This window comes from Bison bison, unplaced genomic scaffold (genome assembly GCF_000754665.1).
Source record: "Bison bison bison isolate TAMUID 2011002044 unplaced genomic scaffold, Bison_UMD1.0 scf7180017864471, whole genome shotgun sequence".
Taxonomy (NCBI): domain Eukaryota; kingdom Metazoa; phylum Chordata; class Mammalia; order Artiodactyla; family Bovidae; genus Bison; species Bison bison.
The window spans coordinates 23,780,171-23,793,106 of NW_011495032.1; the positions used below are offsets into that span (position 1 = coordinate 23,780,171).

Below are 12,936 nucleotides of genomic sequence, written 5' to 3' on the forward strand. Positions count from 1 at the left end.
CATTTGTCAGCACAGCAAATCAGAATGTCTTTATAAATTCCTTCCTCAGTAAGATAGTGAATTTTAAAATGTGAAATTACTTTTTCAAGTTTTAATTATTTTCATATTCAAAGGTTTTTACCCAAACTATATTTTAAAAGATCAAAATATGATATAAAATGACCTAGATGCTATGCATTAAACACACACTTGATAAGGGTACAATAGGTCTAGAATGTCAATAGCAGATGCCTCAGCAAATAATTTCTACCCAGAGATTTTTAAAAATATCAATAATGCTCAGGAAACAAAAGTGATTGTCTATCTTAGAATCCAGAGAATACAGTAACCAGAAGCTATTTTATCTCTAGTATTCTCTTGAACCTGGGATAATGAGGTCTTCATAAACCACACACAAATTAGCAGTGAAAGATTTGGCAGAGTAAGCTCTCCAAAATGTGTACATAGTAATTCACGTTCTGAGAAACTAAAGAATATAACCTTCAATTCAGAAAGAATTTCACAGTGTAAAATCATTATTTATAGCACTTGATTTTGAACTTCATCAGTTCCAGGTGTGAGCTGGGTAACTGTTTCACCCTGTTGGCCCTAGCACTTGATAATGTCTATAGATTTCTTAAAATACTGTGATTAATCTCTTTGAATGGAACTGTTTTTTAGCTATAGGTATTTCAGAATATTAAGTCTGTACTGATTAATATAACCTAGCCATAAAAAGTTTTCATTCCTAATGTGTATTAAACATTGTTCCCTAAGATAAAGTGCCAAAACTAATTGGCCCTTCATGTTTTAGAAGTCATTATCACCCCTTTCTGATGTAACATTTGGAACAAAACTAGGGCTATTACCACAGATTACATCCAACCTATTTGAATTATGACCTAGGGCCACATTTAGATCTTTAGAGGCCCTAAACATGAAAGACTTTATTTCTACCCTCTCCCATGCAGTTAAAAATAACAGTAAATTACAAATAATTGCAAGTAAGTCCAACTTCCTAAGCCGCTTTTTCCCAGGGTGGTTGGGAGGAAGGAATTAAAATTTTTTAAGTTTTTTATTTGGGGAGATTCCTCTTCTTTATGAATGGTCTAAACCAGCTTTTCTCAACTGAGGTTCCTCATATGAACCATAGAAAGACTTTTTTCTTGTTTCTCCAGTCACATATGCACTCCGGAGAAATAAGAATGGGATATAATTAAGGACCGTAGTCAACTAGAAACATTATATTGGATTGGCCAAGGAGTTTATTCAAGTTTTTCTGTAACATGGAAAAACCCAAATAGACTTTTCAGCCAACCCAACGTATATAGGAGAAAAGTTAATTTATAACTATGGATATCTAGGGTATGAGGACTTGATTCTTTCAAGGGTTTAATTTGCCTTTTAGTAATCTAGCTCTACTGAGATCCAAACTCCCCTTCCGTCCCAGCTTCCACAGGGCCCTTGGCCTCAGGCAAGTGAGAATAGTAGCTGAGAACAATCAACATTGTATGAAGCAGTATCTTGATGGTTAAGTGCACAAGTCTGTGAGCCTGAATGTCTTAAGTGTCTCTGTTCTATCACTCACTAGCTCTGAGACCTTGTTGTTGTTCAGTTGCTAAGTTGTGTCTGACTCTCTGCTATGCCATGAACTGCAGCAAGCCAGGCTTTCCTGTCCTTCACTGTCTCCCTGAGTTTGCTCAAACTCGTCAACTGAGTCAGTGATGCCATCCAACCATCTCTTCCTGTGCTGTCCCCTTCTCCTCTTACCCTCAATCTTTCCCAGAATTAGGGTCTTTCCCAATGAATCAGCTCTTCACATCAGGTGGCTGAAGTATTGGATCTTCGGTATCAGTCTTTCCAATGAATATTCAGGATGGATTTTCCTTAGGATTAACTCATATGATCTCCTTGCTGTCCAAGAGACTCAAGTCTTCTCCAGCACCACAGTTTGAAAGTGTCAATTCTTTGATCTTCTTTATGTCCAACTTTCACATCCATAACCTGATTACTTGAAAAACCATAGTTTTGACTATACAGACCTTTGTCAGCAAAGTGACATTTTTTTTTTTTTTTGGCTTTTGCTTTTCAATATGCTGTCTTGGTTTGTTATAGCTTTTCTTCCAAGGAGCAAGTCTTTTAATTTCATGGCTGCAGTCACCATCCACAGTGATTTTGGAGCCCAAGAAAATGAAATCTGACACTGTTTCTACTTTTTCCCAATCGACTTGCCATGAAGTGATGGGACCAGTTGCCATGATCTTTGTTTTTTGAATTTTTTAATTAATTGGAGGCTAATTACTTGGTTTTTGCCATACATTGACATGAATCAGCCGTTTTAAGCCAGCTTTTCCACTCTCCTCTTTCACCTTCAAGAGGCTCTTTAGTTCCTCTTCACTTTCTGCCATTAAAGTGGTATCATCTGCATATCTGAGGTTGTTGATACTTCAGATGAAATTTCCTTTTTTTTACAAAGGAAGAGTAATAGTACCTACCTATTGGGGCTTCTCAGGTGGCTCAGTGGTTAAGAAACCGCCTGCTAGTGCAAGAGACACGGGTTCAATCTCTGGGTTGGGAAGATACCCTGGAGAAGGAAATGGAAATACACTCCCGTATTCTTGCCTGGGAAATCCCATGGACAAAGGGGCCTAGTGGACCAGAGTCCATGGGGTTGCAAAGAGTTGGACACGATTGAGTGACTACACCACCATCACCACAACAAACAATACCTATCAGACACTTGTATTAACTGAGAACTGAATAGCGGTATTTTCTGTAAAGTGTTTATAATGGTGCTTGGCACATCCTACCACTGAACAAGCATCGTTTTTAATTCATCCTTGGACCATAAAATATTGTGTCCTGGACCAGAGTTGTATTTGTGTGGAAGGATACTGCCTCCACTACCTTATTAATATTTACTATTACAGTACCTTAAAGTGACTTTCTCCTTTGTACTTTCTCTGTATTTTCTAAGGTTTTCAAAATGAACAAGTAATATTTTGATACTTAAAATTTAAAAATTAAAATTTTTTTTTCCTCAGGCCCTGCTGTGGTATGGAGGATCTTATTTTCCCAAACAGGGATTGAATCTGCACCTCCTGCAGTGGAAATGCAGAATCTTAACCAATGGACCACCAAGTAATACATTTTTAATGAAAGGAATACTGAAACTGTCAACTGGTAAAACTCATTCTTCCTAACTAATGGGGAACTAGAGTTGAGGGAAATAATAAGGTCTGGTGAGTTGCCTTAAACCACTCTTCTCGAACTGCTAATCTATACCAGCAATTTTGCATTAAGGCATAACAAGATATAAAAGGGAAGAGAAAGCTTTGGCTCATAAGCAAGGAATACCAGGCATGAGGAAAAAAGGTACAAAAGACATTTTTCTAGAAAGTGCATGTAAAAGGAAAGGAAAAGGCAGCCTGGGGCTCAGGCCTTTGTTAAATCCATGTTCTAAGAGGTTAAAGTATCTTTAGAAAGACAATGTAGCATTGATCAAGAAGTTTAATGCTAGAGAATGAACTGCTGGTAGAGTATGAGAAAAGCACTTTCATACATTACTGAAGAGTGTAAACGGCACTGTAATAATGGTGGCTCCTCTTGTAAGGACCCAGAAAAGAAAATTAGTTCTAATGTCTCAGTACTAGAAACAGTTGTGCTTCACCTGGGAAACTGATTTATCTTAAGGATATCTCAAAATCACATTGTTAATCTCTCTCTTTGGCTGCTTTAAAGTTCAGAGATAAATATGTACCTCAACAGTAACATAAATGTTGACACATGTTTTATGTATTAATTTCACTCCTGCCTACATGTTATTTCTTATTTTGGGTGCTATATGTAATTTTATATCTTGCCTAAATTTCCTTAACAGGGTATCGTATAAATTAAAAACTTCAGACATACATGAATAAAATTGCATGCTTTGAAAAATGCAATGAAGGACCATTTTAAGCTATGAAACTTAGGTATGATATAAATTAACTCAGGAAAATCCAGTCAAAAGCCAAATAAAGCTGTATTTTATACTGTACAAAAGAAAATTTACATCCTTAATGTAACTAGATACATCTAGGGAAAAATTACACATTTCTCAAGAAACACAATATTTAACATCTTAGATATGTTTCTGCATTGCAGACTGATAATGAATTTTATACATCTTTATTTATAATTTAAAATATTTTTTCATCTCTGGCAGATATTTACAAGGTCAACAGTGACTACATTTCACATTTCAACAATCAACAGCATTAACTAGTTCAGTAAGACAGTTAAGATAATGGCTTACATGCACCAATAAATATGATCTTAAATGTGCATTTCTTCTTCTTCAGCTCTGAAAAAAATGTTTTCACTAGTCCTAGTTTGAAAGGACATCAGTCAATAGAGATCATATTTTCTTCCTGACTATCATATTTAAATTTTAACCAGCACTATTCTCTGAATACTTGGCAAGTTTACACCAAGCTATATAGGTTGATGCTGGTTAAGAAACAAAAACATAAGAGCTGACCTATTCAACCTGTAACCTTTTTGAAGCAAACATATCAAAGTTGGATATTTCCTGTATACTTGTCCATTGTGACAGAGATCAGATACATGATGTTACAGTAGTAAAAAACTCTTTAGAAACTGTAGGTCAGGAGAGTCAAATTATGATGACAAAGTGGGAAAATTATCTTTGCACCATAAAAACTGTTTCACTTAACCAGTTAAACTGAATGTAAAGCCAGTATAAGTTTTAGAATAAGAATCAAAAAACCACCACTGTAACCACTGTAAAGCAGTTAATGAACTTCTTACAAATATTTTAAAACAACACAAAGAACATTTAGTATATGTCTCAGTTCAGTTTGGATGATAAAACTTAAAAAAAAAAAAAAACCATAACCAACGTTCATAATTGTTAGAAAGCCAACCTTTTCTAAGATAGCAGATCAACACATTCATTACTTTTTAACTTCTATCTGATATAAAAAAAATAATACATAGAGCCTGTTTGGGACATCAGGTAATATATAAATTCATATCCCCCCAAATCATTATTTAACAGTTTAAGTAAATTCTTTAGTGCTTACTGAACTATTTTAAAAATAAGTGTTTTAACTTTTCTTAACCCAATCGTGTTTTTCTGAGAAGAAAAAAAATACCCAGAGTGATCGAGTACATAAATTATGTAAACAAACATAGTTTTAGCCAATATCATACTTACTAGAAATAACTGACATTGCTCACTTAAAATACACATTTCTATAATTTACCCTCAATTTTTTTAGGAAGTCACAATATTATACAGTATACCAATTACAGGAATTCTTTTCTCTCCCCCTTTTATTTAATACTGATGAGCAAAATCCTTAATTTGAATTAAGGAAACATGAAAATTTGCCGTAAGAAATAATATTTGGACTTGACCCTTAACTGGTACTTTTGCTGGAAGTATAAATGTTGACATTTTACCAACATGATAAGAAAACCTCAAATGGAATCTTGTAGGTTCTGTATATCTGTTCCATATGGAAGAATATTTCCTCCAGGGCTAGAAATCAATCTTTCATGTTAGAAGGGGCCTCATTCCTTAACAGTTAGGTACTTCAAATTTTATATTTGGTTGATTCATTTTCTTTGGTAACTTTTGTAGTTTATGAAGGTGTGAAGAATTTCCTCTGATATCATTAACACTACACTTTTGACATTCAAATACAGCAAACCAGATTGATATGAATTCTGTAGTTGGGGATGGACTGTCCAATTAAGTTCATTTTCTTTGAAAACAGAAGACTTTCTTTACTAAACCTACCTTCAGATACACAATTCTGAAAAAAAAGACTCATTTATACTTTAAGCTATGCCTAATTCTCATTTTGGGTGTAAAAATCTGTATTAAACAGAAGAGCATAATAGCAGACATCTGAATATGACTTAATTTGTAAACATTTTCACAAAATCCAGAAACAAAACATAGAACTTATGTACCTGTACTATGCTGCCAGTTATTTCACATCATTGCCAGCTACCTGCTAACTTCTATCCTCAACTGTTTGCTCTTCTATTTCTCGTGTGACTAATGGCTAAGATTATAAACATACTGAAGAGACTGAAGTTAAATTTTGTGGTTATGTGGTCAGGTTCAGAAGCAATGTACCTACATGGGCAGGGGAAGGTTGGATGATTATATGACTCCTCTAATTCTAATGGGTTGGGATCACCACACAAATTTCTGGCACCACCAAAAATCCAACAGTTTAAGTGCACATTGGTTGACTCTACAAATAGTATTTCCTATATATGTTCAGTGCCAATATGATATACCCATTAGGTATACAATGTAGGTAATACTAAAATTTATGTCTTACATTATCAACACGACCACCTTGGCAATGGAAAGCTGTATCAATCTGGTGACTCTTGGTTTTTTTTTAGCACTGTTAACAATTTTATACTGCATCCCATTTTATAATCTGGCAAATATTCTAACATTTAGAGTTTAAGCTATCAATTATTTCTAGCTGATTTTCAAACAGCTTGTTTCTAAAAAGCACTTTTTAAAAAATTAAAGTATTTTTACAAATAAGTGTCTCAACCGACTTAGTGGTTTGAAACATGACAATAATCATTCAACTTGAAAGATAAAAAGTCTCAGGTTCAGACTGTTTACATAGCCATAGTATAGAAAAAATTGCTCTAAAATTGTTGTAGATTTTCTGACCACTGTCATGACTTATTAAACATTTTTAAACTAAAAAACAAGTATGTAACTGAAATACTGATTTTTAAAAAGCAAAACCATAAAACTTACTTTGTAATTCCAAGATCAGAAATGGAGAGAGCCTCCTTGCTAGTGTCTGTATAAATAGTGTACTACCCACTGAAGATACGTACTAATATTTTTATTTACAGATGAACATGCAGAGAATTAAATGAGACTTACTGATTGTCAACAATTAAAAGTACTCAAAAATGGACCCATATTAACTCATCCGAGTAGGAAAAACACCCCACTTCATTAAAATATTCACAAAAATGGTGCAAACAAAACTTAAAAGGAGTTATTCTCAGTACTTCAGTAAAGCTACCAAGTGGAATTTGAAAATGTAGGTTGGAAATATTGAGCTTATATAGCTGGGACTATCGCATTTAAGACATTTTATACCATATATACACTTTAGATGACATGGGTCACCATTCTGTTATGGAACCATAAGCTTCACTATAAATCTTTTTCCATCACAGAAGGAAATAATTGCTTGTTATCTATCTGGTCTGAGCACAAGGTTCAATCTCTTTACATGAGAAATTATGGAATCAAATTTATCTTTACTTTGCAATACTACACTGTGCAATACAGTTAACCTGCCACCTAGGTGACTGTGAAAGCTGGCTGATTCAAAAATTTCTTAAGATAGCTAGAAACACTGATTAAAGTCATTTTCGCTGGGTTTATTTTTGCATTTAAATAAATTCCCCAAAACATAATAAACTATAAAATGGCAGCATACAATTGTTAAGTGGCAGAAAACAGTAAGGCATAAATTAGAGTAAGAAAAATGTATCTATCCTTCCCCATCTATGTTTATTACTCTACATTTTTCTCTGGATTTAATACTTTTCTTAATGTGCTATATTCACCACTACTAGACCCAAACTGTAAAGAAATTGCAGAATTGGAGTGTGTTCCATAACCACACTCACCATATGATGAGTGAAAGGAGGCAGTGGGGTGTTAATATGCATTTGACGGGAGAAAGGAGTTTGACTCTGGCTCTGCTTCTAAGTTATGTGACTTTGAGCACATTACAACCTTTTTGAGCCTCAGTTTCCTGAGAATGGATATGAAGGAGTGGGTGCTGGGAGACTCCTAGATTATCTCTATGGTCTCTTTAGAACAAAAAAATTGACTTTATAATAAATAGGCACAGGAGAATCATTGGGAAGGTAAGACTAGTGGTAATGATCAGGATTTCAAATTACAATCATCATGCTCCCATGCAGCTTCTCAAAATATTTTCATATTTAAAAATCTTACTACTAAGCTAGCTTTCACTTTACACTTGATTTGTTCTAAAATATATATGTGTTCTAGTAACATGATTTCAAATTAACATCATAGAGAAGAATTCTCAAAACTTGCAGATAATTTCCTTGTATTTCTTAATTGAACCTGGCATAGATAACATCAAATTGTTTTATTATAGAAAACAAGTATTTTCACCCTAACTAGCTTGTCCATAAATGAAAGAACTTTTTAAAATGGAAGTTAGGAAGTATAAAAACAAAAAGTTGTTAAAGGATAAAGCGTGAATATTGCTGGCATATATTTGTAACAGTTGTATATCTGAAAATTATTTTACATTAAATGCAATAATGCAAATGAATATTTTAAAAATCTCTTAGAAAATGTGACTATGGTTTATGACTGACTCATTCCATTTTAACTATATCTTGCACAGGAAATCTGTTCTAAGACACCAAATGCAAAATTTGAACTAAATGAAATATTTCTTCTTTGGGGCCAAATTATACCACTTAAAAGAATGGAACACAAATGTTAGAGGGTCATGAAACATTAATGGATATATGTATGTACAAAATATATATGAATACACATAGATACATGAAATCCTTTAAGTTGAAAGTTTTTCAAAACCAGCTTTTCAAGTGTAACATAAGATTTCTAACAAATCAGACAAAGGGTTTATTATGTCTTTTACAGTTTTTGCTGTAAATTTGGTATTATTTGGGTTTTTTTTTTGTGCTATAACTATAAGCATGTTAGATTTAGGTGCCAATAAATGTACAACTTGCTAAATTAAAAACAACCCTTCAGCCTCTTAAATCAACCAGGCAGTTTTACCATAAAGTGACTGATCTCCAGCCATGGTCAAGATCTTACCTCCTGTTAAGTATAATGCTCTTTTCTTTTCATACCTGAAACTTTGCTTTCCTTATTATATCTTTACACCTCATTTATTTGGCTGCTTTTAATTCATTTATCTGACATCCCTTAGTTAAATTAAAAGAAAAGATATCTAAAATATGTCTTTGTGATATATACATATACACACCATATATATACACACACATACACACACACACATATATATACACAAATCAATAAATCTCTATTTATCAACTTTTAGCTTTTCTTCAGACTTTGGCAATGTTATAGGTAATAGTTCAGGTCCTAGTTTTCCATTTTCATATGAGCTGAAAAATATTACACACCACCAAATTCAAACAAGCATCTCACTGTTTTCATAAAGATTCTAACAGAAAGTACCTTACAAAACCCCCCAAAATAAAAACCTCTTACAATAAAAAGGAAGGGGCTGGATTTTAAGATGTGAAAAAATGAGAAGCATTTTTCTGGTTATTTTATCAAAATCTATTGGAATTTTAATCAGTAGAGGTAATATTTCAAACTTTGTTAATTAGGAGAATACTTGCTTTCTGTAAATTCAGTATATTTTTCTTTTACAATAATAAAATAAGAATGTCTAAATGTACAAAGTATTCATCGCTCTGAATATTGTGTGGAAGAATGTATAGCAGTTCAAGTCATGATACACTGATTTTCAAAAACCAATATATTTTCTTCTATTTCAATCAAGCATTAGAGCCTGGGACCCAGATGAGTTCATAATGAAATCTTATCCAACCAAATCAGAACTAAAAAAAAATAATTTCTAAAAAAACCAATAATGCATTTTCCTGGCCTCTTAGCACAGTTACCAAAAGCTACTTACATACATTCAACATCTAGCTTACTGGCATGATTTCAAAGATTTATAAAAATGAGAACTTCTGCAGATATATGATTAGAAGGTACACAAATTGCATTACATTAAACACAAAGGCAGTGTGGTCCTTGTAGGAGAAATCAAGTCAGTACCCCCTGGTAGAAATGCTCTATAAAAATGTGTCACATTGAAGCGTCAGTGTTTTCAGCCAATTATCTGTCCCTGATGTATTTCCTTGGAGTATATGACCTATCAGGACTTCAGGTTTCTTAATCCAAAATATCTGACTGAATTTAGGTACATCTAGAAAGCAGCTGAAAGGGTTTCTCCAATAATCTGACATCATAGAAAGTGGGTTGAGAAATCCCTCTCTTTACCTGAAGACGTACTTGTTCTACTTCAGTCATCATCAGCTCACAAAGAAAAAAAAAAAAACAATCAAAACTTCCCCTCACACAAACAATTCCACACAATCTAAACAGAAACTGCCCCCTCCCCCCATAAAACCCCAGCACCGAAGTGTCAATCATTCCTGGGAAATAGAACAAGCCCCTTGGATTCTCTGATTTATTAGCTGTTCAAACTCAAAGGACAGAAATGACCTTATGTCCCTGTGGGGAGGAGGGAAGACATGTTAATAATGACTATAGAGCCATTGAGAAAGTGCATTATCTATTACACAATCAACTTAGAGCCCTGTCCTCCAACAGAGGTGGCCACAACTTGATTCAAATGCCTCAGTAATTGAACATTGTATCCTCGAGATAAAGGAGATGGGGGAAAAAAAGAGCCACCCTCATTTTAATGAAAAAGTGCAGCAGTCTACCACCTTTCCCCATGCTTCTCAAGAAAATGATTGCACAGACTCAGAGAAGTCCAAAGTCATAGCAGAATCTCTGAGGCACTCCTGGTTAAGAGAGAAAAAATATGATCCAGTTATCTTCATAGTTCTACAGATTATGAGAACAAACCCGTTTTTTTTTTTTTTTTTTAAACAAAAGCCGAAGTATCATTCATAGGGATCATATACACCATTTCCTCTAACATAACCTCAGTCTCACAGTGTTGAAATGGGACCGATCAGCCTACGATGGATTGCACATCACCCAAGGAGAAACGAAGGTGTGGAAAACGCGAACATTTTCTACTGCTTCACAAATACGTTTACAAGGAACAGGTGAAGAGACGATATAGGAAAGAGAGAAAAGAAAACCTTATTGCTGTTTCCATACAAAATACAGTATGAAGATACCTAAACTAAATCAGATCTGTTTATGATTACCAATGTTTTCACAATGTGGGATGAAGTGTCTTCTTGCACAATGAAATGTTCAGTCTAGAAGATAAGCAGAAAGATGAGAGAGAGGATATCAAGACTACACCTGGGATATTAGCTGCATATTGAAACTTGGGGATCGAGACTGCTTGGTTAAGGGGGCTCCTGGGCTGAGGAGCTCTTTACCTTCTGTAGCTTGACCTAGCCGGTCTTCCTGTAGACTGACCGTTGAATATCGATTAGCATTGTTAGCTGCTAGATTAGTAATACCCTCAGTGCCAACCCCAATGCTGGTACTTGCTTGACTGCCATTTACATAGTCAAATGATTTACTTGAGGAAGCACTGGCTGTCCGGATTAGATTAATGCTATTAGTTTTTGGCACCACCTGGCCAGCAGGCAGGCTCAGGTGTTTCTTCATCGGTGTCAGCTCAATTGAATCTACACTAAGATCAGTTGGTTGCTGTACATACTGCCTGCGAACTACTGAATCTCGAGGGCTCTCATTGGATTTGATGGCAGAAGTTGTTTCTTTATCCTTGGCTGAACGCCCAGTTGCTACTTTCCTTAAGCTTCCCCTCTGAGAAGAGGAGGATGGTTTGGTCCCAATTGGCTGGCTGCTGAGGGAAGCCCCTGATGAAAATCCTTCATCTGCATCATTCAGGTTTACCGACTCCTCTCCTCCATTTATACCCTCAGCACCTAAAAAACAAATCAGACAGACTCAGCAATAGCTAAATTAAATAAAAAGCAGCCGTGAATAACAACTCAACTGACCTTTTCTCCTAGGTAATGTTTGCTATAGGTCAGCAATGACCCTTGCTACAAACACTTTCCCTAAATAATTTAGGGGAAGGAGCCTCAATCTATACAGAATTCTCATGTTATTTATTCTGTTCATTTAGCTTTAATTAGGCTAGCTTATGTAAAACTATTCACGAGCAAGTCTAGCGTACTATTAGTATCAATATTTAGACACACAACTGTAGGTAAAATAGTGATCGTAAATCTTTATGATACACCTTGTCAATTTGAGGTGAGCATATCTGTCTAAAAAAACAAAAATTTTCCTATCTTCCTTAACCTGTCATAAAATAGGAGACCCTTCTAATTTCAGTCACCCAGAATAATGTCAAAAACCCATCCCCAAACCCCTTTTAACTACTATGAAATTTTATATTTAACAGCTAATTGCTTCTAAATAGCTTTAAAATCTTTAACATGGAACTAGTACATTTTCTAACTCTAAACTAAAAATTCTACATTGCTTCTAGTAACTTCAGTCATATTTTGTCTTATGAACATGCCTACTCACTGGTTTCCATATTTTCTTGATCAGTTAATGTGAAAATATTTGATTAACAGAGAACAAAGGTAAGAACCAACAAGGATACTGAGGAAGAATTTTTTACTATTTTATAATATAATAAATAATATATAATAATTTTATGTTATATATTTATATAATATTTTAGATTTTAAATATTGAGATATATTATTTTGGGATCACAAAATACTTATAGTATTCCATTAAGTTTCATGCAGAAACTGTAGTTAACAAAAGAATTCTTATCTTGGGATTTTGTAAGAAAAGAAGCATGTATTCAGTTTGGGTTTTCAGAAAGCCCGATTCCTTTACTGAAAGTATGATCAACACTCTCTTAGAAAATAGAACATTTGCTTTTTTCAAAAACTGACAGAAGTTTTCTACCTTTAAAATATGTTTACCAGATTGTAAGAAAGTTCAGTCTAAATCTATATTCAGAAATCAATATTTTAGCTAAGGTAAACTGTTAGGACAGAAATCCAAAAAAATATCACTTTGAGATACAAGTTACCTAAGTAAAATATACACAAAATACTTAAACACAATCTTTATTTAACATAGTACTTGGAAAAATATAAATATTTTCTCATATGGATTAGTTATTT

The 12,936-nt window shown here is 34.1% G+C and overlaps 1 protein-coding gene across 3 annotated transcripts in view; it reads right to left on the minus strand.

The window, feature by feature from the left end:
* Positions 1-3,987: 3,987 nt before the first annotated feature.
* The window catches only part of FAM126B (family with sequence similarity 126, member B), a 64,665-nt gene continuing 55,716 nt past the window's right edge, over positions 3,988-12,936 (minus strand). For all 3 annotated transcript variants that reach the window (XM_010860957.1, XM_010860956.1, XM_010860958.1), the window contains one exon: positions 3,988-11,706. In XM_010860957.1, the coding sequence (XP_010859259.1) occupies positions 11,105-11,706 (602 nt within the window). In that variant the 3' untranslated portion in view covers positions 3,988-11,104. The remainder of the gene's footprint in view (positions 11,707-12,936) is intronic.